General features: G+C 42.9%; 1 protein-coding gene across 1 annotated transcript in view; it reads right to left on the bottom strand.

Annotated features, from left to right (window-relative positions):
• Positions 1 to 1,841: 1,841 nt before the first annotated feature.
• The window catches only part of LOC103187396 (solute carrier family 22 member 4), a 45,297-nt gene continuing 19,524 nt past the window's right edge, over positions 1,842 to 27,614 (bottom strand). Inside the window, exons 2-11 of the mRNA XM_007906867.2 lie at positions 26,485 to 26,588; positions 22,707 to 22,861; positions 20,898 to 21,069; positions 16,139 to 16,280; positions 13,819 to 13,919; positions 9,491 to 9,705; positions 7,977 to 8,159; positions 5,840 to 5,975; positions 4,247 to 4,395; positions 1,842 to 1,905 (exon numbers count right to left, since the gene is read on the bottom strand). Coding sequence (XP_007905058.1) covers positions 4,260 to 4,395; positions 5,840 to 5,975; positions 7,977 to 8,159; positions 9,491 to 9,705; positions 13,819 to 13,919; positions 16,139 to 16,280; positions 20,898 to 21,069; positions 22,707 to 22,861; positions 26,485 to 26,588 — 1,344 coding nt within the window. The 3' untranslated portion in view covers positions 1,842 to 1,905; positions 4,247 to 4,259. The remainder of the gene's footprint in view (positions 1,906 to 4,246; positions 4,396 to 5,839; positions 5,976 to 7,976; positions 8,160 to 9,490; positions 9,706 to 13,818; positions 13,920 to 16,138; positions 16,281 to 20,897; positions 21,070 to 22,706; positions 22,862 to 26,484; positions 26,589 to 27,614) is intronic.

The raw sequence follows: 27,614 nt of genomic DNA on the forward strand, positions 1-27,614 counted from the left end.
ATTTTCAATCTATGACTGTTTTTAGGACATTGCTGTGTGCAATTGACTGCCGCGTTCGCCCACAAATATACAGTCAATTGACTTAACAGTGTGTTCTGTGAAGCGCTTTGGGACGTCCTCCCGACGTGAAAAGCGCTATATCAAATGCAAGGATTATTATTATTATTATTATTATTCTGCAATGCTATTAGGATCACAATTCTATTCTATTTTGAGGGAATTCATTGATCAAGTATCCACTAACCCTTTATTCTTTATAAAAATGCTAATTTCTACTCTTGTTTGAAGTGTTTTTAATTCTTTTTAAAGCTTTGCCTATAATTCTGCTCTCACAGTTAAAGTGGAAGTTTTGTGTCAGTCACAAACAATCTAAATATCTTTTTCACAATGTTTCAACTTTTGAATTATAGTTTCCGACAGCAAATATTTATTCTTTTGTACATATTTGATTATTTGATTTTCATCAACGACATGCATTTATGAGGCACCGCTCACGCAGGGTTGCATCCCAGAGCATTGACAGTGGTGGAGCATGACTCCGAGCTGGGGAGAGGGGAGGTGAAGTAGGCATGGTCGAATAATAAGGTCTTCAAGCATGATCTGAAGATGGGGAAGGAAGGGGCAAGGCAGAGGAATAGAGGAAGAATGTTCCAGAGTTTCAGGGCGTAGTGGCTGGAAGTGTGGCCACGAATGGTGGAATGGAGGGCACGGAAGTTACATGCAGAAGGCTGGAGCCAGTTGAGCAGAGGCAGCGGGTTGTGGGTTGGGCGGTAAGCTGGTTGGAGAGGTAGGGAGGTGTCAGGGCATGAAAGGATTTTGAAACGAGTATGAGAATCTTGAAATCAATCCATTTGGCAATAGGGAGGCAATGGAGCTTGGCTGGGACTGGTGTGATGCGGGTATCGGTGAGTATGGGTCAGTATGCAGGCAACGGAGTCTTGGATCAGTTGGATCCTGTGCATGGTGGAGCAGGGGAGACCAGCAAAGAGGGCATTTGGGAAATTGAGTCAGGGGGTGATGAATGCACGGACAAGTGTTCCGGCTGCATCCAGGGTATGGTACGGTCGGAGACAGGCAATGTGGTGGAGGTGGAAGATGGCGATCCTGGTCAGGGACTGGATGTGAGAAAGGAAGCACAGCTGTGTGTCGAACCTGATGCCAAGGTTGTGCAGTGGTTCGGTATGTCTGAAGGATATGCCGGGGAGACTAAGGAGGTCAGAGTTGCAGAATAGAAGATGTTGACGGGAGTCAATGAGTATGGCTTGGGTCTTGTCAACATTGAGTTGTAGGAAGTTTTTGCTCGTTCAGGCCCTGATGTCCACCAGACAAGCAGAGACAACATTGGCGGACCTGGAGTCGCAGCTGGAGGAGAAGTAGATTTGTGTGTCATCCGCATACATATGGAAGTTTACCATTTTTTGCCATTTGTGTGCAATTTATGAAACAAAATTCCTTATATATCTCTAATATTTTATGGATATCATTGCACGTTTTGTTAAATACATTCTAGATAGTCTGAAGTAGTGATTTGAAAGATGGGACATCTTTCCGACGTGAAAGATGCTATACAAGCATAATCTGTTGTTGTTGATTGGTTTTCAGTTGAATATTATTGTACATGTAGTTAAGATTTTAAAACTTTTTACTTGAATTTTATGGTTAAGCCACTTGCTTTGTTCGCATTTCTTAACACTTTGCAGAACATCTACTTGAAGGATAGGCTGAGGAGATCAGAGCTGCAGGATAGAAGATGTTGACGGGAGCCAATGAGTATGGCTTCCGTCTTGTCAACACTGAGTTGTAGGAATTTGTAGGTTGTTCATCTACTTGAAGTTCAGAATTGTTACTTTTTAGTTTCTCATAGTTGTCTGGGATGGTGATGATAGTTCTCATCTCCGTTTCCAACTGTAACAAACAAAAGATAAAAACAACAACAAATTACATTTGTATAGCGCCTTTCACATTGCAACAAAGGAACAGGAGGAGGCCGTTCAGCCCTTCGAACCTGTTCCTCCATTTAATTAGATAATGGCTGATCTGTACTTCAACTAATCCTTTCAATTCCAATTTTCCGCTTTCAACCCATATCCCTTGATATCCTGACCTACCAAAAATCTATCAACTTCACTCTTGAAAGTGTGGATGGATCCAGCATCCACGGCCTTTTGGGGGAGAGAATTCCAGATTTCTACCACTCTTTGAGTGAAAAAATGCTTCCTGATTTCACTCTTAAATGGCTGGTTCTAATTTTAAGACTGTGTCCCCTTGTTTTGGATTCGTCCACCAGAGGAAATAGCTTCTCTGTATCTACCCTATCAAATCCCCTTATCATTTTAAATACCTCAATCAAATTACCCCTTAACCTTCTAAACTCAAGGGAATACAATCAAAATTTATGCAGCCTTTCCTCGTAACTTAATCCTTTTAGGCCTGGTAACATTCTGGTGAATCTGCGCTGCACCCACTCCAGGGCCAATATATCTTTTCTGAGGTGTGGTGCTCAAAACTGAACGCAGTACTACAGATAGGGTCTGACTAATGCTCTATACAGCTGAAGCATCATTTCTTCCCCTTTGTATTCGAGGCCCCTTGAGATAACGGACAACATTTCATTTGATTACTTTTTGCACCTGGGAACTAATTTTTAGTGATTTGTGGATATGGACACCCAAACCTCTTTGCTCCTCCACAGTTCTTAATTTTTCCCATTAAGAAAATATTCTGCTTTATCTTTTTCTGGTCCATAGTGGATGACCTCACACTTCTCTACATTGAACTCCATCTACCACAGCTTTGCCCACTCACTTAAACTGTCTTAGCCACTTTGTAACCTCCTACTCCCATCTACACAACTTATTGAGCCTCCTGGCTTAATGTCGTCTGCAAACTTGAATATAAAATTTTCGATTCCTTCATCCAAGTCATTTATATATATGGCGAACAGTTGGGGTCCCAGTACAGACCCCTGGGGAACACCACTTGTCATGTCCCGCCAATCAGAGAACATTTCTTTTATCCCTACTTTCTGTTTCCTGCCTCCCAAACAATTTCCAAGCCACGTCACAAGGTTACCTCCGACTCTATGTGCTTCCATTTTTGCTAATAATCTTTTGTGTGGAACCTTATCAAATGCCTTCTGAAAGTCCATATAAACGACATCAACAGACACTCTCTTAGCCACCATTTTAATGACCTCCTCAAAAAGTTCAACTAGATTAGTCAGACATGACCTACCCTTCACAAACCCATGCTGACTCTCTTTGACTAGCTCATACCTGTCCAAGTGTTCAGTTACTCTGTCCCTGATGATGGATTCCAGCATTTTCCCTACAACTGACGTTAAGCTGACAGGTCTGTAGTTTCCTGGTTTCTCTCTCCCTTCTTAAATAAAGGGGATGTCCATCAGGAGGACTTCCCAAAGCTCTGGACACTCAGGGATCCGCACAAAACAAAACAACAAAATACAATAAATCCAACTGAATGTGATTTGACATCTTAGACTATGTTATTCCACGTCCTGACCTTCTGACTCAGAGGGAAGAGTGCTACCACTGTGCCAGGATGACACACAGACCATTCCTTGGGTTTTGTCCACCCGGGAATCAAATCCGGGTCCTTTCGCTTGCCAACAAGTGAGCCTACCACTACGCTACGGGACTTCTTGTTATGATGATAATCTATTAGCAGGCTGTAAAAGCTAATAGAATTTAAATGAAACATCACCATTTTATTGTCTAATACAACAAATAGCGGTGTTCTAGATATCGCCAGCTTACCCATATCTATCCGAACGAATGCTTTAGTTTCTGCATTGTCCTGATGATATTTCATTCAATTTCCCAGCAATGACGTTTCCCATCTCTATGAGCTGAAGAAAGGGAAGGGAATCTAATAATGCATTTAATATAGCGCTTTATTACGTCTTTGAGATCTCCCAAAGCGCTTCACAGAATATACTGTAAAGTGAATTGACTGTATATTTTGTGAGCAAAACGCAGGAGATAAATTGCAAACAGTTGTGGATTGATGTGACCAATTTATTATATGTTTTTGAAGGAAATATTACTCCCGGAAAAGCAATCTGCCAATCAACTAACAACCAGGTTACTACTTACTGCTGGGTAATCAGAGGCGTGTGGAAACTTGCCCAACATATCGCGCTACCAGGAATCAAACCCAGATTTCTCACTTGCGAGCTGAATGCTCTAACCACTGAACTCCAGGAATAAAAGGAATGAGAACTTACTTGGATATGTGGACTAGCTGGGGATGTCCTCAACACATGGGACAGCTGCGGAAGACTGCAAAACAATATTGCCATTTTCACTTTGCCTTTCCTTGGATTCAGATGTGGTAGGGGACTTCTGACGACACATTAAGATAAATGGCCAGAAGCTTAAAGAAACAAAATTACATTATCATAAGAGTTTACGTAGATTTACATCACATTTAAAGCACTGAAACTGGCAATTTGGCTGAACTATGTCATACTGGTGTTTATATTCCACATGAGTCTCCACCCCTCCTTACTTCCACCCATATCCTTCAATTCCCTTCTTCCCCATGTGTATATATAGCTTCCTCTTAAAATAGATTAATTGATTTCTTCATGATAATCCATTGGATTATGTTAGAATCACATAAATGTTACAGCCCCATACTGAAAATATCTATTCTATTGCCATTTTATTGCTTTCCATCAATCTGCCAGCGCTCCCATTGAACCATCTGACTACTAGTGGAGTCCTGTAGCTCAGTGGTTAGAGCACTCGCTTTGCAAGCGAGAGACCTGAGTTCAATTCCAGACAGGGCGAAACCTTGGGCAAGTTTCCTTACTCCACACGCCTAATAATAATCCCTCCAAATCCAAAAACAATAATAAATTGGTCATTTTCAATCTACGACTGTTTGTGGGACATTGCTGTGCGCAATTGGCTGCCGCGTTCGCCCACAAATATACAGTCAATTCACTTTACAGTGTGTTCTGTGAAGCGCTTTGGGACGTCCTCCTGACGTGAAAAGCGCTATATCAAATGCAAGGATTATTATTATTATATATTATAGTCAGCAGGATGCCCCAATGAGAGAGTGGGATGGCTTGATGGACAGGCAGTTGGTTCAATGGGAGCATGCTATCACTGATCATTTAAAGCTGTGATTCAGCAACACAATTTTCTTGCAGTATTAGTAGACTCTCGACTGGCACCGGCCTCCTGCTAGTCCCTCGTAGCCTCCAACCCACCATTGGAGGTTGGGCTTTCAACCACTACACCCCAAAACTCTGGAACACTCTACCTCAATGCTTCTGTCTTATAATAATAATAGCCTTACCCCCCTCTCTACGCCATTGTTAAGCGGTCTGAGATGCTACCCGTCGTGGAGGGCGATATATAAATGTGAATTGTTGTTGTAGTAATTAATGACTAGAACAGATTGCCAGAAAAGATGGTTAAAGCCAGGATACTGGATTAATTTGAAAAACTGCTTAATTCGTTGATAGAAGCATGGGAGGGTGGGTACTCTGGAGAGATAAGATCAGATAGGCCAAAGGGCATTCCTTATCCAAACCAATCTGACGATCTTGTAATGTAATAGTTTAATGGAGTGCCTGCCTCAGGTGAAATCCAAAATGAGGGTGCGGCTTGGTCTCTACCGAAATTAGATATTTAAATAATTTTAAAAGATTATGAGTATCCCTGATAGCCAGAAGTTGGGTGTTAGAATCAATAGAAATATGAATTAAAAATACTTCAGCTCCACCTGAGTACAAAATTGGACATCTTTCCAGGTTTGAAATGGCATTAGCATGCAACCCCACACTATACTTTCAATGACTTACCAATTGACTGGCTGAGTCTGCTCAATTGTGTCCGGAAACTTTTGGTGATGCGTATCAGGTAGGATTAAGCAGCAAAGTCCTGCTATTATTGACAAGATGCCCATTAATATGAGCGGTAGAAATTTATTATGCATTCCTAAAAGGCAGAAAGGGACAAGATTACATCAAGTCCTGGATGAGAGCTAACTTTCTTCAGTTGAACGTCAACAAGACCGAGGCCCTCCTGTCTGCCTCCGCCCTCAACTCCAGGACCACTGCTGTGCTGACAGAATGTCTATCAGACATCAAGTCCTGGATGAGAGCTAACTTTCTATATCAACAAGACTGAGGCTCTCCTGATTGGCTCCAGTCAGTGCCTCTACACCTCAGGCATTCAAGGATGCACACTCCACCTCACTTAGCCAGTCTGGAACCTTGGCATCTTGTTTGACCATCAACTATCCTTTCTACCCAACATCCGTGCCATGACCTGCTCTGCCTCCCCCCACCTCCACAACATCGCCCAGCTCCGCCATTATCTTACACTCAGACTGCCAAAACCCTCATACACGCATTCATAACACCCAGGCTTGACTATGCAAATTCCTGCTTGTCAGCCTTCCCAACTGCTTCTTCCATAGGCTGCAGATCATCCAGAATTCTGCAGCCCATGTCCTCTCCCATACTAGGCTCCGTGACCTTATCACCCCTATCCTCGCCCGACTCCACTGGCTTCCCATCACACAGAGGATACAGTTCAAGATCCTGGTCCTCACCTTCAAAGCCCTCCATGGCCTTGCTCCCCCTACATCTGCGACCTGGTAATCCCCTACCAACCTGCCCGCTCCCACTGCTCAGCGAGCTCTGGCCTGCTTCATGTCCCCCGCCTCACCTGCCATACTATTGGCGCGCAGGCCTTTACCCACTCTGGCTCCAAGTTCTAGAACTCCATCCCGCAGTTTCTCCACCTGTTCCCCTACTTGCCTCTTTCAAGACCCATCTCAAGATCCTCCTCTTCAACTGTGCTTTTGATCACCCTCCTTCTCCCACTGCCCTCCACCATCCCTAATCCTGACCCCCCCCCAACTCGAGTCCGAACACTGACCGTCCAGCGCCTTGGGTCGTCTTCACAATGTGAAAGGTGCTATACAAATGTAATTTTGTTGTTGTAAATGGAAGTTACAATAATCTGCTTTATGGATCTTACAGCTATATCAAATGCAAAGATTATTATTTTATTATTTTTAAGGTTGTGGGTTCAAGCCCCATGTCAGGATTTGAACTCATGGTCTGGACTGACACTCTAATAATAATCTTTACATTTGGCAGGAGGATCTATCAAAGCACTTCACAGGATATACTGTAAAGTGTAGTGACACTGTATTTTGTAGGTACGATTTGTGTACAGCAGTGTCCCAATGAAATTCATTTATTTGGCAACTTTCTGGGAACAACCACAGAGGAGCAGCCTATACTATAGTACTTAGAGGAAATAATAAAATAGCCCTTGAATTTGATATAGAAGCTTTCATAAAGCACCTTTTTATGTTAGGAGGATGTCTCAAATCTTCTTAAAATTTACTTAAAAGAAGTCACTTTGCATTTTGTAGGCAAAGGCAGCAGCCAATTTGCCGTAAAGGGAATGACAACATCACAATTTTATCTGGAGGATTGTTGCCCAGGACAGTGAGAGAAACTCCTTTCTCTTTCAAAATGGTACCTTTGGATCTTTAATGTCCTCATGAACAAGCAGACGGAACCTTGGTTTAATGTTTCATTTAAAGGATCGTACCTCCAACAGCAAAGCACACCCGAGAACTGCATTAGAGTTAGACTGTGTGAGTTCTAAGCCTTGACATGGCCTTGAACACACAACCTTCTGACTCAGATGCAAGAGTGCTACCAACTTAGCAGCTGACACACAGTGATGGGGTATAGTAAACATCCCATGGCACTATTTGAAAAGAGTGGGCAGTTTGTGAACAAATTGGCTTGCATGTTCATCTATGAATACATAGCCACTATATTTTACAGCAGAATCCTGGAAAGCGCTTTGAGACGTTTTGATGAGGTGATAAGGTACTATATTAAATGTAAGGATGATTATTATTATTATTATGATTACAACAGTGAAATGAAGTGTCAAAGTTTCAGTTACCAATATAAACAAAATATGGGGCAAAAATCGTAGCAGCTCTGGATGCCATACACGATGCTCCAAGCCCTGTGTTCCTCACCACGGTTGGATATAGCTCAGCAGCAAAAATGTAGATTAAAGCGTAGCTTACTGAGATGCCAGATTTACCAATCATCACCAAGATCATGGACAGAATATGAAAACCTGTAAATACAGATTAAATAGATTAATTTCAATATCTAATACATGCTGATTCAACAACAACAATGGGTAACATCTCAGATCACTGAGTCGGAGAGAGAGGAAGTGCCCCTACCTACAGTTGAAGAGGAAAGTCTTTGATGATGAAGGACAAGTTTGAGATAACCCTCAGTACAGAGACAGAGGGATATGAGGAGTGATAAGATATTTGTGAGGTGGTAGCCAGGTGCTTTGGAGTGGGGGAGGGAGAGGGGCATAGACTATCAGGATATTGTAGAATAGGTCATCTGTCCCCAATGACAACTTGCAACATTGCAGCTTTGAATGTTCAGGAATGTTTAAAAACATTCAGGGAGAGGTTGATTATGTAATTGAATATAGAGGCTAGGAGGTGGAGATGATCCGTAAGGAGAGGAGTAGGGATGGGGTTGTTGGAGCAGGTGGTGGGTTTCGTAAGGGTTCTAATGTTGATGAAAGAGGAGGGGGAGACAGGTTCAAAGATGTCGAGGGAGGGATGGGTAGGAGCTAGAGTGTAAGAGGGAGGTGGGGATAGGATAGCATTTGGAAGGGCAGAAGTGGTTGAGCAGATCCCCTCGATTTTGGTTTCGAGGAAGTCCAGCATCTCTCCCAGTTGGAGTTGGAGGAGAAGATGGGCGAGGCATGAGATGGTGGGCAAAGGAGCATGTTCGTGGTGAAGAAGAGGAGACTGGGGTTGTCCTTTGCCTCCAAGATCATCTTGGAGTAGAAGGATGATTTAGTGGAGGCAAGGGTGGAGTGGTAAATTTTGCTGCAGTCCAGCCTGATCTGCCGATGGATTGTTAAATTAGATTTGAGCAAGGTGAGTTTAGTGGCATGCACATGTGCCTTGAGGGACTAGAGGTGGCTGATGTACCAGGGTGAATTGCGTGAGTAAGAGGTGATTCGGAAGGTGAAGGGGCAGGCATTGTGAGTGATGGAGAGGGAATTGTAGAGGAGAGTGATCGAGGAGGATATTAATAATAATAATAATGATAATCTTTGCATTTGATACAGCACCTTATTACGTCTTCTAGATGTTTCAAAATGCTTCACAGAATATACTGTAAAGTGAATTGACTGTATATTTTGTGGGTGAAATGAGGCAGCCAATTGCGCACAGCAGTGTCCCACAAACAGTCATGGATTGAGTGATCAAATTATTATTTTTTAAAAAAATTGAAGGGACCCTGTATCAAATATATGGATTATAATTAAAAAGCAATTTAAAAAATCACTGAAAGATCATTCTGAGGAAGAGAATTGCTGGTTATAATTTCCATTGAAAATGAAGCAGAATCATCTGCTTAAACTCTTACTTGGTGGAACAATTTGAACCAAGAGCAGAACAGTACCACCAATGAACAGCATAGAAGCTGTGGAGATTCGTCTAGGTGCAATAAGCATCAACCTCCATGAAATGATATATGCTATCATATCAGTAAATGCAGAGATGAAACAGTTAATGTAAGGGTTTCCATGCAGGTTAGAAGTGTTGAGCGTTAAGCCATAGTAACTGATGGCTGTAATCATCCTAGAAAAAAACAGAACAAAAATACATTTATTATTATAGTAATATTTAATCACATTTAAGGTCAATTATATAGAGTTAGCAGTTAAAGATAAATTTGTCTTAATTGTCAAAGTTTCAAAGTAGCTACATACTGGATTCACTGCAAATATATTGTGTAAAATGTTGATGGATAATGATAAAGCTGAGTAGATCATTTCAATAGCAACTTGATGCCATAACTCTATTAGTAAGCTTTTATGGCCGTGATGGACCTATTAGCTCAAATTTGAAATGAGTATGTCATCATTGCATTTTTATTTGGTCAGCCAGGTATGTGATACATGAGAAAACCATCACCATGCTTAAGAATATTCAAAATAGATGAAGTATTCCACATATGTATGCCATCTACACATAGAATTTTCTTTGTGTCTGGAATGCTTGCATACTCTCCTTGTACATTGTACCCTGCTCACATAAATCGGGAAATATTAGGTGCAAGTTGGTGAAAGACAAGTTTTGGGCACCTGAGAGCAGGGTTGTCCAATATATTAGCCGCTAACCACATGTGGCAAATTGGGAATCCAGGTGTGACAAAATTAAATTTTTGGTTAGTAAATAAAATATAGTCATTGGGCATATGATCTGAACACTCAAATTCACATGACGTTCACATGTGTACCTTGACCTTTTTGTGCATTAGTTGGTAAAATGGTAAAATGAAAAGCAGTGCTTTGGGAAGTACTTTACTTCCTTGCTTCCTTGATTATCTGCCCCAAGGCTTCTCCTCTTACCCTCCTCCTGTGAGAATAGTCCCTAGTTGATCACTTGCCATCCAATAAGCATACATTTGAGTCTTTACAAGGGGAAAGCAGGAATTCAGCAAACTACCTTGTGAGCAGCACAACTCAGCATGAAACTTGGGAGAACATTATTACTGATATATAAGCAAGAAACAGCTTAAAAAAAAGAAAGGCCAAAAGGCCCTTCAAGTCCACTCCGAGGACAATCTGTGTTTAACACAACATTCAACTTCACATCATTACTCAGTACTAACCACTTGGTCTCTTCCTAAGGGAGGTGACGGGCCTAGAGAACTCCGAAACCTCCAACCCCCTAAAAAAACACAGCCAATTATTAACCTGGAAAACTCTTCCCTATCTCCCAAAGACAGTCAAGCAAACCCGAAAAGAGTGAGGAGCCACCACCAACATGAGAGCAATGCTTATTATCCACTTGTACCCTGCTGCATGGCTATTGATGTCACATAGCAGATAAGGCTGTCCATCTGTAGCTCCTCTCTTCCCTAAGAAATCTGTCCAGATTTCTCTTGAATGAGTGGATGCTTTCGCACAAACATTATCATATGGGGGCATGTTCCAGAAGTCCTCTGGGCAAAGAAGTGCTTCTCATACCCAATCTGAAGTGTTTTTTCTTCAGTTTGAACACTGCTTCAAATTAAATGTTGTCTGTGAAGACTTTGTCCTGTCATTACATCAATTTCATTCAAGATCTTGTTCACCTCATTAAGTTCACCCTCAGTCTTCTCTCGTGTGTGAAAGGACCCAGTTCTGCAAACCTTTCATTGTGGAGGTATTAGGTACATTGATATCGAAAAGAACATATCAAAACATATCACAATCATGGATGTCCCAGACGTGGATGAGGGGGAGGGAGTTCAGTTCCAAACCTGTCATTAAGGATAGGTTTTCAGGACACATTTAAATCACATAAACTGTTCCTCAATTATATCTATTGTTAATTGAGGAACAGGAAATATTTCAGCATACCATACTGTTTTATTTTGTTCATAGTTTCACTGATATTGAATGAGCAATACTTCTGGCGAATGCCTCTATCCTGACTTTTCTGTATGTATAGTGAGTGTGATAGAGGGCACATCTATTTACAGAGGTTGAGAAGCAGCCCAAAACTAATTGGTGGACTTTCTGCTGTGTAAAATCTAGAAGCATGTGATGCTTTCCCTTGGCTTGAGAACAAGTCTAAACCTTGGATCCTATGTCCTCCTCATTGTCTCAGACTGTGGTTAATTTCCTTTTATTTCAATGTAAGCAAATTGTTGTATGCTTCCTTTTTTTCTCACTCAACCTTGCAGCATGGCTTGATGTTGAGACGGATTGTTTAACTTGTGCCCCATGCATGCTCAGTGAATGCATTATTAGAAGAAATGGAAAGAGAAGTCTCCAAACATATGTTTATTTATAGTACTTTTGTTAATGCTTTGATGCAGCAGAGAAGCTGAGTGGAAAAGAGAATGGCATTTTCAGTGGTTTTGGAGTGATCCTGCTGTATTCTAACCATATCCCTTATTTAGTTCAGTTTGACCTGGGTCACCACAATCTCTTTTCATAGGCAGTGGGTGGCTAGGGGGGATAAGCCCTGAGGAGGACCACAGCCCCTACCCACGGCACCCCCAGGCTCCCACTTGCCCCTCTCTTAACTTGTCAGCAATTGACTGTTCAATGAGACGTCCTCATCTTTGATTGGCCAATGGACCTGGGAGTCTGCACGGTGAGGATGGTGGGGCAGCCATCTTCGAAAGAGACCGACCAATCAACCTCCAAAGAATATTTACACCTGCCGCCTATAGCTCTATCTGGCAATAGCTGTCAGTTTGTGTTTTCTGTCTACATTTCATATAGAACTACATAGAATGGTACGGCACAGAAACAGGTCGCTCAGCCCACATAGTCTGTGTGCAAGATTTTATATTCCATACAATCCCCTAAACTCTTCTATTCTCATCTCTTATACTCATTATTCCTTTTGTGTGTCCTGTTATGCCCAGGTATGGAAGGATATACCTGAGTTCTGAAATGACTCAAGATCTTAGCTTCAAGACCATTGTCATAACGTATTTTAAATTCATCATATCTTCCAAATTAAATATAAATTAAATTTTTCCCCCCAAATGTGCAATGGTTTTAATTTTTAAGATTATACTGTTAATGCTAAATAATAATCCTTGTATTTGTATCCTTCTGTTCAATCCATGAGAAATTTAAAGCATCTGGTCTGATCACTAACAAATGAAGTTTGGTATAGTTAAATGTAAAGGTCTGCATATATGAGGTAAACATAAGAGGCGTTTCTATTCCTTGGAGGAGATGTCTTTTGGGTGTTAAGTAATTTATTGTTAACCACATAGAAACATAGAAAAATGAGTAGGCTATTCCGCCCCTCGAGCTTGTTCCGCCATTTTATAAGATCATGATCTGTAACTCAAGTCCAGTTACCCGCCCTTGCCCCATATCCCTTAATATCCTGACTGAACAAATATCTATTTACCTTCATCTTGAAAATGTGAATGGATCCAGCATCCACAATCTTTTGGTGGAAGAGTTCCAGATTTCCACTACGCTTTGGATGAAAAACTGCTTCCTAATTTGACTCCTAAATGGCCTAGCTCTAATTTTAAGATTATGCCCCCTTGTTCTGGATTCCTCCACCAGAGGAAATAGTTTCTCTGTAGCTACCCTATCAAATCCTTTTATTATTTTAAAAACCTCAAGCAGATCACCTCTCACCCCTCTAAAGTCAAGGGAATAGAGACCAAGGTAAGGCACTTCAGTCTCAGAGGGAACCTTATAGAGGTGTATACAATTGTAAATGGGATTGCAAAAAATAAACCCAGAACAATACTTAGGATTCATAAAGACAGTAGAACAAGAGAACAATGGTTTAGCGTTGTAATGGACAATTTAAAGATAGATACTAGGATTTTTTTTATTTACACCTTGAACAGGTTGCCAGGAAAGGTGGTTCAGATCAGGATGCTGATTCATTGAAAAAACATTTGCTGATGTAATGGGAAGCTGGTGGTGTGGGTGTTGCTGTAAGGATGAGATCAGATGGGTTGAGAGCCTTCTTTATCCAAATTAATCTTGTGATCTTGTGAAAGTGAATCAGTTTTCAGCATTAGCAGCTGAGCAGTTAAAGTTAAAGCTCTATAAAACTGTTTAAAGCACCTTTACACCCCAAAGACTATACATAGGGTCACATATTACTTTATGGAATTGAATTGACACTAAATACCATAAATATCCAACAATTCATATCATTTGAGATGTTAATTATTTGGGGAGTTAATAGCCGACAAAAGTCTTCACTCACCATATACAACAATTTAAGATTGTGATGTTCCTCAATTTGGAATTTCTAACTAAATCCAAGACACCGTTGGTATTTTTTACTTTATTCAGGGATTGCTCAACCTATAAAAAAATTTAGAAATATAAATTAACAATGTATGTATACAGCAAACAATTTCTGAAATAGTAGAAGGCTTTGAATGGTGGCACCAACAAGATCAACCATTTGACATTTTTTGCATGTTATAAAAACAATTGTTACATTTTATATTGCATCCTTTCACATTACCAAAATGTTTGAAAGCATTTCACGAGGTACTGTAGGGTGTATGGGGAAGGAAGGGGCAAGGCAGAAGTATAGAGGAAGAGTGTTTCAGAGTTTCAGGGAGTAGTGGGCTGAGAGCGTTACCACCGATACTGGAACGGAGGGCACGAGGGACATGCAGAAGGCTGGAGCCAGTTCAGCAGAGGCAGTGGGTTGTGGATTGGGCGGTAAGCTGGTTGGAGAGGTAGGGAAGTGTCAGGGCATGAAAGGAGGCAATGGAGCTTGGCTGGCACTGGTGTGATGCGGGTATCGGTGAGTATGGGTCAGTATGCAGGCAACGGAGTTTTGGATCAGTTGGATCCTGTGCAGGGGAGACCAGCAAAGAGGGCATTTGGGAAGTCGAGTCAGGAGGTGATGAACGCATTGACGAGTGCTTTGGCTGTTTCTGCGGTAAGGCACATTCGTAGGCGGGCAATGTGATGGAGGTGGAGGAAGGTGGTCTTGGTTAGGGATTGGATGTGGGGGAGGAAGGACAGCTTTGGGTTCAACCTGACGCCAAGGTTTGTACACTGGTTCAGTAAGTCTGAGGGATAGCCCCGGGAGATTGATGAGGTCAGAGCCACAGGATAGAAGCCGTTGGTGGGAGCCAAAGAGTATGGCTTCCGTCTTGTCAACATTTAGTCATAGGAAGTTTTTGCTCATCCAGTGCCCGATGTCCACCAAACAGAACATCTGCGAATCTGGAGTCGCAGCTGGAGGGGAAATAGATTTGTGTGTCATCCACATATATATGGAAGTTTATCCCATGTCTGTGGATGACATTGCCAAGAAGGAGTATATAGATGAGGAAGAGGATGGGCTAAGAATGGAGCCCTGGGCTAGACCACAGGTGACAGGGCAGGGGCTGGAGGAGAAACCATCTGAGGAGATAAAATGAAGGCGGTTTCTGAGGTAGGACTTGAACCAGGCTAGTGCTGTCCCACTGACATGGATAAGGGAGGAGAGTCAATGGATCAGAATGGCGTGGTCGACTGTGATGTCTGCGCCAATGCGTTCCAGGAAGTTGAAGAGTCAGAGGGAGCCCTGGTCAAAGAGAAAGAGGATGTCATTTGTGACCTTAACAAGCACTGTGGGCAGAGCGGAAACCAGACTGGAGTGGAGGGAGAGGTGGAAGCAAACTTGGTTTGGAACAACGCGATTCATAGTTTGGGAAAGAAGGGCAGGTTGGAAATGGGTCAGTAATTTATGAGCTTGGAGGGGTCAAGGGTGGGTTTTTTGAGTAGGGGAGTGATCACAGTGAGTTGAAGGGGGAAAGGTACAGAACCTGAGGAGAGTGACTGGTTGCCTGTATCAGACAGCAGCAGGGAGAGGAGGGGGTGTTGGGTGACCAGCAACTGGGTGCAGAGGGGGTTGAGGCAACAGATGTTGGGCTTTATCTGGGATATGGTAATTGAGAGGGAGGTGGGAGTAATCAGGGCAAAGGAGTGTAGGGAGTGGGGAGTGGTAGGGTTGCGGTGGAAGGATAGGATGCTGTAGACAGTCTGGGTGGTGCGGAAAGGGACGTAGGGTAGGAGGATGCAGCCAAGTGGATGTTTTTGATCTCTGACATGAAGAAGTCTAGGACCTCTTTGCATTTGGCTTTAGAGTTGAGGATGGAGGCAACTTGCGGGTGTGTCAAGAGGAGGTGAGAGATGGTGGAAAACAGTGCAGTTGGGCTGTTTTTGGCCTCCAAAATAGTTTTGGAGTAAAAGGCAGTTTTGACCTGCGAGGGGGAGAGGTAGTAGTTGTGGAGAACCTCAAACAGTGGATTGTGAGGCCGGATTCGTGCCATCTGTGCTCAAGTGACCGGGTTTTAGTTCTGAGGGAGCGGAGGTGACTGTTATACCAGGGGAATTGGGTAGGCAGATTTGAAGACAGACGTGGATTTTGAGGTGTCAAGGGAGTTGCACAGAGGTGATAGGTTAGCAGCTTAATGGCTGCATCAGGATAGCTGCGCGTGAAAATCTCGCTGTGGGAGAAGAGATTCGAGGAAAGATCTATCTTACAACATAAGACAGAAACAATAAAGAATAATCACCAGATATTCAGTGTTACCGCTACGCTGAAATATCTCCCCAACGTGTTTAATGCCATTTTTCTTAGCAGCAGCTTTCACAATGGCTTCTGCTTCTTCCACTCGACCTTGAGACAGCAGCCACCTGGGAGACTCAGGTATAAACCTGCAAAAATGTGGATGCAGCTTAAGAAAGATTTCTTAATAAACACGGCAGAAAATTTATCAGTGAAATACTGAGATTGGCAACTGGCTGAAATGGGTTCTGATCTTCTTTATCATTCCAGAAAATAAACAAATTGGTATCCTGAGGCCTCTCATGAAAATCTCATAATTTAGCCTTAAGACCATTGTCGTAATGAGTACAACAGTGCAGAATCTTGGGAAATTCTTACATGCAGTTTTTATAATAATAACAATAATAATTATAATAATTACATTCAGTTTTTACACCTTGGGACCTCCTCCCGATGTGAAAGGTGTTATTTAATGCAATTTTTTGTTGTTGTTTATTTTGAAGCCAATTTCCTTCAGTTGTTTAAAAGAACGGCGTAAAAATTTCAGAAATTTCCATAATTCTGCATAATCTTACTAAATTTCAAAATATTAGGGTGAAAAATATGACATTCAATGCCAGAATTATCAGGTATTTTGTTCCTGGTGATATCCCGATCAATAAATAGTGACCTTGGTTGCACCCAAAGTGTTTTCAGCACACGTAGTCAGTGGTGTTGCTGAAATTACCTCCCCACTGATTGCTAGATCTCAGAGCTGCTTCACAGAATACTGGTTCAACTAAACTTAAGAAGTTATCGACTGTGACATACCCAAGAGTGAAATGGCTGAGATGTGATAATTAACATCAGTAATCAATATGACAATGAATGTCAAATTTTTGAAATTTTTCACCTCATTATTGATCGAAAGACAATGACAATTTTGGGTGAATGTTTATACAATACAGTATTACATTTGAATAGCGCCTTTCACGTTGAGAAGACGTACCAAGGCGCTGGACAGTCAGGGATTAGGACCCAACCCGGGGGAATTTGGGATCAAGGAGAGTGGAGGGCAGGGAAGGTAGGCGGATGGCCGAAGACACGATCAAAGAGGAGGGTCTTGAGACTTGCCTTGAACAGGCAAGGGAATGAGCAAGGTGAAGGGAATGTGGGATGGAGATCCATAGGGTAGGGGCGGAGAGGCTGAAGGCCTGACCTTTGAAGGTGGGGTTGGCCAGGCAGGGGGTATGGAACAGGCCAGAGCCCACTGAGTGGAGGAAGCGGACAGATTGATATTGGTTGCAGAGGTAGGAAGGAGCAAGGCATTGAAGAGATTTGAAGGCGAGGACAAAGACTCTGTCCTCTGGGGGATGGGGAGCCAATGGAGCCAGGCGAGGGTAGGCATAATGGAGTTATGGAGCCTGTGTGGGAGAGCTGCGAAGGTGGAGGCAGCGAGATAGAGATGAGTGTCATTTGCATACATGTGGAAGTTGACCCCATGTCTGCGGATGATGTCACTAAGATGCAGCATGCACAGGTTGAAGAGGCGAGGACCAAGAACAGAGCCCTGAGGAACACTGTACGAGACGGGGGCTGGAGATGGTGTAGGGGCTAGAGGAGAAACTGTTTGTATAGACAAAGTGGAGACGGTGTGAGAGGTAGAATCTGAACCATTCAAGGACAGAACCATGAAGGTTGAGGTGAGAGGAGAGGCAGTGGAGGATAGTGTGGTCAACTGTATCAAAGGCAGCAGAGAGGTCGAGGAGGACAAGGAGACAGAGGGAGTCGTGGTCACAGACAGACAGACAGACAGACAGACAGACAGACAGACAGACTGCTGTGGGTAGTACAGAAACCCGATTGGAGGGGCTCATATAGGGAATGGTGGGAGAGGAAGTTGCTAACGTGGGAAGCAACAATTCGTTCAAGGGCCTTGGAAAGGAAAGGGAGGTTGGAGATAAGGCAGTAATTTGAGAGCAGGGATAGGTCCAGGGAAGGTTTTTTAAGGATAGGGTTCATGACTTTTTTTAAAAAAGTACTATTATTATTATGATGGCTGTTTTTAAGAGGGTGGGAACAGTGCCAGTGGATAGGGGAGAGGTTGATGAGGTCTGTAAGTAGATGGGCAAGGAGGTGAAGCTGTGAGGTAAGGAGAGGGGTAGGGATGAGGTCGACGGAGCAGGTGGTGGGTTTCATGTGGTGAAACCATATTGGTGGTGAGAGAGGAGAGGGAGACAGGTTCGAAAGTGTGGAGGGAGGGTGGGTAGGAGTTGGAGTGTGAGGGGGATATGGGGAGGGAATAGCAGTTGAAAGGGCAGAGGCAGCTGAGTGCATCCCTTCAATTTTGGTCTCGAGGATGTCCAGCATCTCCTCGCTGTTGGAGTTGGGGGAGGATTATATTATCATATTATAATAATCCTTGCATTTGATATACTATAGTGTCTTATTACGTCATTGAGACGTCTCGAAGCACTGCACAGAATGTACTATGAAGTGGTGTGATTGTGTATTTTGTGAGCGAACACGGTAGGCAATTTGCACATAGCAATGCCCCATAAACAATTCTGGAGTGAATGACTAATTTTATTGTTGGCCAAGACTCTGGGATAAACTCCATTTATGTGCAAATACATTGTACTTAATGCATTCATGTTTTTGTGTGCTGCAACTTATATGTCCTACCGAGTCAGCAATAATGTATAAATTAATAACGATAATAATAATACTCCTAGCGTTTGATATAGCGCCTCATCACGCTTTTGAGACATCTCAAAGATGTCTCATCTTAGCTGAGCGCAATTGGCTGCTGCGTTTCGCCCACAAAATATACAGTCAACTCACGTTACAGAATATACTGTAACGTGAGTTGACTGTATATTTTGTGGGCGAAACGCAGCAGCCAATTGCGCTCAGCAGTATCCCACAAACAGTTATAGATTGAGTGACCAAATTATTAGAATTTTTTTTTTGAAGGAATTATTATCCCCGGAAAAGCGATCCGCCAATCGACTAACAACCGGGTTTCTATTTACTGGTCGGTGAACTGAGGTTGTGAAGTAAGGAAATTTGCACAGCATTTCACCCTGCCTGGAATCTAACCTAGGTCCTCTTGCTTGCGGGGCGACTGCTTTAACCACAAAGCTTGCAGGAATCCATGTACCCATCTCTGTACTTTCTTGTTTATCGTGTCGAACTAAAGATCATTTGATTCAGGCATTGTGAACTACACGTAGTGGCCACTAGGTGACAAGTGACTAGAGGACTGGCTCCCAACTTTCTAACCACCACTGTTAACCTGTTACAATACCTTGTAATTTGAAACTGTAGTCTTTAGAGATTGTTCTAAGGTATTTTTAATATCATATTTTTTCTGGCCTGGATCTCCCTAGTTAGAAAACATTATTTCCCAATATTAATAAATCCACAGTCAAAACCATTCTGTGAAGTGCTTTGGGGCATCTCAACAACGTGATAAGGTGTTAGATCAAATAACACCTTTGATGTTATGATATCGTTACTGAAGATAGATTCATATATCTAAGAGGTGGTCCCTTCCACCTCACCCAGACCACCTTCTAAAGTGACTCCTCCTGGGGAATAGGTTGTTTAAGTTCTTCAAGGAGCTACCCCACATAAAGGGCACTACAGTAAACTACAGATGACTGAACCATGACATAGCCATACTTTTATTATCCTGGCCGCTTCCCATGTAAAATGTTAATAAGGGACTCTGTTTTACTTGTCTTTGCTTAATACGTAAATAGTCGCATTCTGGAAATTCTTGCAAGTACTTACAATGTTAAATTAATTGGGTAGCTCGTCTTATAAAATATGCAAGCATCTTGCATTGTAGAGACCTCCGGCCCTATCCTGTGATTGGAAAGGTGCCCAACAGAGGTTGGGCGTGAATGCTCAGATGTATTTCAGAGGTTTTTGGTCTCTTGAAAACTGTGCTATGGCCTCCTACCCTGCCTCCCACCCTATCATGTCACAAACCACAGTACAGCTGTTTAATGGATCAAAGGCCTCGGCGATAGGATAGGAGCCCTTTGCAATACATCTGAGCATGCGTCCCCAACTTCTACTGAGCTCCTGCACCAGTCACAGCCCCACTTTATGGCCCAGGAAAACCTATGCTTAACTACCTGCTCCGGATAACAAGTCTCAGCCTTTTTCCGTTGGAGTGACAAGTTATCACCAGTTTACTGTATATAAATACAGGCTTTTGTTGTTTCTCATGCTGCTCCAATACTGACGACATAAGCATCTGTAGGGTTTTTTTTGAACACACACTCTTTAACCGAGAGCTTCAACTTTGAATGGAAACTCAACACTCAAAACTTGGGTTAACGTCCATGGACCTATTTGAATGCTTAATTAGTCTGCTAAGATAATGCCAAACATGTCTTATTGAAATGAAACACCTTTACATTCAGGCCATTCACTATTGAAGAATTTGGGGCATCAATGCAATATTACATTCCAGCCTATTGGAGTATAGAATACGTTTTATAGTCAATTTTAATGTTATGAAGAATTTTATCCATGCTCTCACATTTATTTTGAATCAACTTAATTCTCAACCATGTACACACATGCCATATACACAAACACACCCTGTACACACAAACCATGTACACACACACTGTACACACGCATTTCCTGTACACACGCATATCCTGTACACATACTTTTTCTGTTGGGAATGAAAGATAAAGCATTTTCCTCCATCATTAACTGAATATTAATAAGTAAAGAAACAATAAATGAAAATGATAACTCACCACCACAAAGGAAAACACAGAAGTTCTGGCAGGAACAAAGCCAATATTAACATTCGCCAATCTCGGACGAAATATGCGATCAGAGGCAGAATGGCATACCCCAAGGCAAAAAAAAAGCAGATTCCAATTGAGGTGTAAGCGGTTCTCACAGATTTGGTAAACAACTCCACTCCTGGAAATGAGAGGAAAATAAGTTAATTTACAAGCGAGGTGGATCAACCCTTGTGAATGTTGGGATCTTCAGCCAGTTCGCTCACAAATAGTATACTTTACAGTAAAATCTATGAAGCGCTTTGAGACGTCCTCTGCAAGTAAAAGTTGCTATGTCAAGTTCAAGGATTTTTATATTTCTGATAAGCCACCCACAGATTGAGGTTCACAATGTCTATCTGTAGGGGGCAAGGAAATGGAGCTAGCAAGTAAGTAGAGGGGGAGGGATAAGGTCAAGGGAATGACCATGGGTATGAGTGGTGGAGTTGATGTGGAGTAAGAGGTTGTGAAAGGAGAGGAGGGAAGAGAATGAAGCAGAGGTGGAGCAAGTAGGGGTGAAGTGGAGGTTGAAGTTGCCCAAGTTGAGGAGGCATTCAGAACAGAGACAGAGAGAAATTAGGAGGTTGGAGCAATCAGAAAGGAAAGTGGAGGAAGGTTTGGGGGTGAACAATAAACTAGGAGGATTTTAAAGGAAAGATTGGTGGGATGGTAAAGAGTAAGGTGCTCAAAGATGGGCAAGGATCCATAGTAGTCAGGGGGAAGGCTCAGAGAAGTCCTGGAGATGAGAACCATGGCATCGCCATGATGGTTGAGTCAGGTGGTATGATAGAAGATGTAACTGGGTGGGGTAGGCTCAGTGAGGTGTAAGGTATCACCCGAGTCATCCAGCTTTCAGTGAAGGCGAGGATGTCAATGTTTTTGTTGACAATCAGGTTATGAAGGGCTTTATTGGAGATGGAGCAGGCATTTTGTAGGGCGATGCGCAAGGGACAGACAGAAGAAGAGTTTATAAGATGAGTGGGGAGATGGAGGAGAAGAATTGACAGGAAGGGTGGGAAGGTGAATTAGAGAGGAGAGGTTCACTCCAAGAGGATTGCGGTGAACATGTGGGATGGGCAGTCAGGGTGGCTGCTGTTAGACAGCTGATGGCGTGTGCCATGATGAGCCTGGCGGAGGATTCCAAGGCTAGAACAGAGGGAGATTGTGGGATGGTCAAGAAGGAAGATGAGGTGGGGAGGATGGTAAGAGAGGAGAAGCTAACCGGAGTAATGGAGGATAGGGAACAGAAGACAGGGTATTTATGGGGATGGCAGCTCAGGTCAGGGGTTGCAGCCAAAACGGACATGCCAAGACTAGGAGTATCTGTTCATAGAGCCAGCAGGACAAGGTCAGCCTACTGGTGTGGGAGAGCTGAGTAGAGAAGTGGAGAGGGGTCAGAGAGTCTGGAGCGATGGGAACAAAGCATATTATACACAAAAGCAACCGAAACAACAAATACGGTTAGTAGAGCACAATGTGTCTGCAAATACTGCACCTCTGTAATAATAATAAACCTTGCATTTGATATAGTGCCATTTCACGTCATCAAGAATATACTGTAAAGTATAACAAAGCGCTTCACAGAATAATCTGTAAAGTGCAGTGACTGTGTATATTGTGGGCGAAATGCAGCAGCCAATTTCACACAGCACATACACACAGTGGTGGATATTCTAATGAATAACAGACATGTCTCAGTTTACCTCAGCTTTTGTCTCAGGTTTTGTTTCAGCTCTACAGCTACATTTACAAACATGAAGTCCAAACTTAAAAACTTACCTAAAACAAAAGAGGTTGTATAATTTGAGACATCTCCAACCCCAATTAAAAAACACAATACACAAAACATCTCCCAGCTCTGTACGGCTGCTTGGCTTAAACTTAAGATTGTCTGTATTGCAATGCCTCCAAAGAGAACGATTTTTCTTCCATACCTATAAAACATCAAAGCAAAGCAGTAAGCCTTTCAGTCACCATCAGATAATATTTGAGATAATTTAAACTTCAGATAGCTTTAATTTCAATTGTGCTCCTCATTGTTCATCAGTGGTACATCTGTACAGCACATTGATATTTAACTTCAGAATTACCCAATAACTACAGTAATTTAATGTTCTAGCAACCTTATATGTATAAAGAAATCTAACCTCCCCATTTCCTTCTGATGTTAATTTAGAATGTATGCCCTCTTGCTACTGGTTCATTAATAGGTGAAAATATTTTCTCCCTATTTAAAACCATTCATAATAATAGACATATTCTATTAGATTCCTCTATTAAACTTATCTGTTTCACCAAAAAAAGTTTCAATTTTCAATTATTTCCAAGCAAACTATAACTTTTATTCCCAAGTGAATCTATTGTGCCTCTGCCAAGCCTGTGACATACAGCTTCACACTCGTCTATGCTAAATTGTCCTTCTACTCCAAGATAATTTTGGAGGCCAAGGATAACCCCAGGCTCCTCTTCTCTACCACGAACCGGCTCCTCCGCCCACCCTCTCACGCCTCGCCCATCCTCTCCTCCAACTCCAACCGTGAGGAGATGCTGAACTTTCTCAAGAACAAAATCGAGGGGATCCGCTCAGCCGACTCTGCCTTTCCAACTGCTATCCCCTCCCATCTCCCCCTCACACTCCAGCCCCTACCCATTCTTTCTTCCACACCTTCAAACCTGTCTCCCACTCCTCTCAACACCATTATAACCCACATGAAACTGACCACCTGTTCCCTTGACCCCATCCCTACCCCTCTCCTTACCTCCCAGCTCCACCTACTTGCCCCTCTACTCATGGACATTATCAACCTCTCTCGGTCCACTGGCACCATTCCCACCACCTTAAAAACAACTGTCATCACTCCTATGCTCAAAAATCCTTCCCTGGACCCATCCCTGCTCGCCAATTACTACCCCATCTTCACCCTCCCTTTTCTTTCCAAGGTCCTGGAACAAGTCGCTTCCCAGCTTCACTCCTTCCTCTCCCGCCACTCCCTAAATGAACACCTCCAATCAGATTTCTGTGCCGCCCACAGCACACAAACAGCCTCGGTCAAAGTGACAAATTAAATCTGTGACCAAGGCTCCCTCTGTCTACTCATCTTCCTTGACCACTGCCTTTCCTTTCACTTCAACTTTCACAGCTCTGCCCTTGACTGGTTTAGATACTACCTCTCACACCGTCTCCATTTCATCTCCACATATGGTTTCTCCTCTAGCCCCTGCACCATCTTGTGTGGCATTCTTCAGGACTCTGTCCTTGGTCTTCTCCTCTTCAATATCTACATGCACTCTCTTGATGAAATCATCCGCAGACATGGGTCAACTTCCACATGTTGGTTGACACCCAACTTGATCTCTAGGGCTCCACCTTCAATTCCAGGACCACTGCTGGCTTGATGGAATGTCTGCCAGATATCAAGTCCTGGATGAGAACTAACTTTCTCCAGTTGAATGTCAACAAGACCAAGGCCCTTTTCATTGGCTCCCATCAGTGCCTCCACACATCAGGCACTGGCAGCAACACCATCCATGGATACACAATCCATCTTACTGAGCCAATCCGGAACCTCAGTGTCTTGTTTAACCATCTACTGTGCTTTCTATCCCACATCCATGCCATGACCCATTCTGCTTCCCTCACCTCCGCAACATCACCCAGCTCCGCCACTGCATCTCCCCTCAGGCCACCGAAACCCTCATCCATGCATTCATCACATCTAGGCTTGATTATGCCAACTCCCTGCTTGTCGGACTTCCCAGCTCTTCCCTCCACAAGCTGCAGATCATCCAGAACTCTGTCGCTTGGGTCCTCCCTCGCACCAGGCTCCATGACCCTATCACTCACACCCTCACCTGGCTCCACTGGTTCCCCATTCCCCAGAGGATAGTGTTCAAAATCCTTGTCCTCACTTTCAATGCCCTCCATGTCCTTGCTCCTTCCTGCCACTGTGATCTGCTAACCCCATGTTAAACTGTTCACTCTCTACATTCAACAGGCTCTGGCCTGTTCCATATCCCCACCCAACCCATCTCCCTTTCAGCCTTTGGGCTTTCAGTTTCTCTGCCCCACCGTTTGGAACTCCATCCCTCAGTCCCTTTGTCTTGCTCCTTCCCTTGCCTCCCTCAAAGCATGTCTGAAGACCCTCTTCTTCGACTGCGTCTTTGGCCACCCTCTTACCCCTCCCCTCCCTTCCACCACCCCTGATCCCAAACCCCTAATCCCAAACTCCTGCTCGGGTCCAAATCCCTGACTGTCCAGTGCATTGGGACATCCTCCTAACTTGAAAGGAGCTTTACAATCTAATTTGTTGCTGCTGCTGCTGTTGTTATTGTGATGTCCTTTCAATAGTAGGACACTAAAACAGTATACCATCTGGGCCAGGCTGTCATAATGCAGTAATGGGAGACTTTCAAGACTTCATGATACTATTTGAAAAGAGCAGGGTGTTTCTCCTTTGGTCCTGGCCAACAATCCCACAGATAAAATTGGTCATGGCTGTTTATGGGACATTTCTGTGTACAAATTGACTGCTCCATTTACCTACAAATACACAATCACTACATTTTACAGAAAACCAAAGTGCTTTGTGATGTTTTGATGCGATAAGGTCATAAGGACATTTTAAATGCAAGGTTTTTTTGAATGGAATTGAATGGAAGTAATCTACTTTTCCATTCATTAGTCTTATAGCTGAGGCTGAAACTGTCCTCAAACAATATCTGGAAATGTGCACTTTCCAGTCAGGATCACTGGACAATGATCAAAATAGTAAATCGTTACTTGACTTTTTCCCATTAGCCGAAGGTTTTTTGGGTCAATTGTTACTTCAGATGAGATCAGCTTAGTTAGTACCACCCAGAATTTGAAGCTGCAACCTTCTAGTCTGCAAAGGTTAGTGCTGGACTACATGGTATATTTACCAATTAGACCATTGGGAAAGCTGCTTTTGCTTCTGTTGACTTAACATAAATGCTTCATGGTTTCATTCCAGTAATTTGGTGGCCCAATAATGCACTATAGAAGGGCTCACTACTGCAGATGGCTTGAACTTAAAAAAAGCTTCTGATTAAATGATCATGTGAGAATAACCCACACTCATCAGAATCTAAGGAATTAACGCTTCCTTTCAATTTAACAAGCCAGGAGTTGCACTGTGTAAAACACATCCCATGTGACCAAATATAACAATTGGCTTCATCCACATTCCCAAATTTTGCTTCTTGCATTTACCCAGCCTTTATCATGCCCAGGTTTTACTATGCCAACTGTGGGATTTCAGCCATTCTGCCCTCTCCCTCTGGGAATCTATCCTGGAGTCCCTCAAACTCGCTCCTTCCCGACCTCTGCTCATTCAAGGCACATCTCAAAATGTACCTCCTTGATTGCGCTTTTAGTCATTTTCCCCACCCCACTTCCCCTTAGTTCCTACCCTTTACCTTAGAAGCCCATCCAGCATTGTCAAGCCCTTTGTGATGTCCTCCGAGTGTGAAAGGCACTACCTAAATGTGAATTGTATTGTATCGTAACATGTTCTCAATACAATAACTATAGCTATACCTGTCTGATAAATGTCCTGCCAATAGTGATCCACATAGATTCCCAAAGAAACGCAAGGATATGGGCACTGGTATTTTCCAGTCATCATTACAGACCAGGTCCCACTGCAAGAAAAGCAAACAATTTTTTATAAATGCTCTGGCACTTTTAACATCTAGTTGATAATTAGTTCTGTTAAAAATCAGTAACAAATCTCAAACCCAAGATACAGAAGACAACCAAATAGAATTTTGGAAGTGCAGAAGAGATTTGGAAAAGGAAAGATTGTACGAAAAAAGGGTAGCGGGTAACATTAAAGGGAATTCTAAAATATTTTACAAATATATCAAGAAAAAAAGGCTAGTCAAAGATAGGGTGGGGCCAATTAAGGACCAAGGGGGAAATCTTATTGTGGAGGCAGAGGGCATGGCTGATGTACTGAATGAGTACTTTGCATCTGTCTTCACAAAACAAGTGGATGCACCAAATGCCGCAGTATCGGAGGAGAGGGTAGAGGAAATGGATAGGATAAGTATAAACAGAGAGGAAATGCTGAAAAGGTTGACTGCGCTGAAGGTAGATAAGTCGCCCGGTCCGGACGGGATGCAACCAAGGTTACTATGGGAGGCAAGGGTACAAATAGCGGAGGCTTTGGCTACAATTTTTCAATCTTTGTTGGACACCAGGAGTGGTGCCAGAGGACTGGAGAGTGGCCAATGTGACTCCCCTGTACAAAAAGCGACAGAAGGACAAACCTGGGAGATACAGACCAGACAGCCTAACATAAGTAGTGGGTAAACTCCTGGAGACTATAATCCGGGACAGAATAAATCTTCACTTAGAAGAATATGGGTTAATTAGGGACAGCCAGCACAGATTTCTTAAAGGCAGATTTTGTCTAACAAATCTAATAGAATTTTTCGATGAGGTAACGGAGAGGGTGGATAAAGGTAGTGCAGTTGATGTAGTTTACATGGACTTTCAAAAGGCGTTTGACAAAGTGCCACATGAAAGACTTGTAAGAAAGATAGAAGCCCATGGTATAAAAGGGACAGTGGCAGCATTGATCCAGAACTGGCTGGGAGACAGAAAGCAGAGAGTTGTGGTGAACGGCTGCTATTCTGACTGAAAAAAAACCCCTCTGCGCCCCC

This window comes from Callorhinchus milii, unplaced genomic scaffold (assembly GCF_018977255.1).
Source record: "Callorhinchus milii isolate IMCB2004 unplaced genomic scaffold, IMCB_Cmil_1.0 Scaffold1, whole genome shotgun sequence".
Taxonomy (NCBI): Eukaryota; Metazoa; Chordata; class Chondrichthyes; order Chimaeriformes; family Callorhinchidae; genus Callorhinchus; species Callorhinchus milii.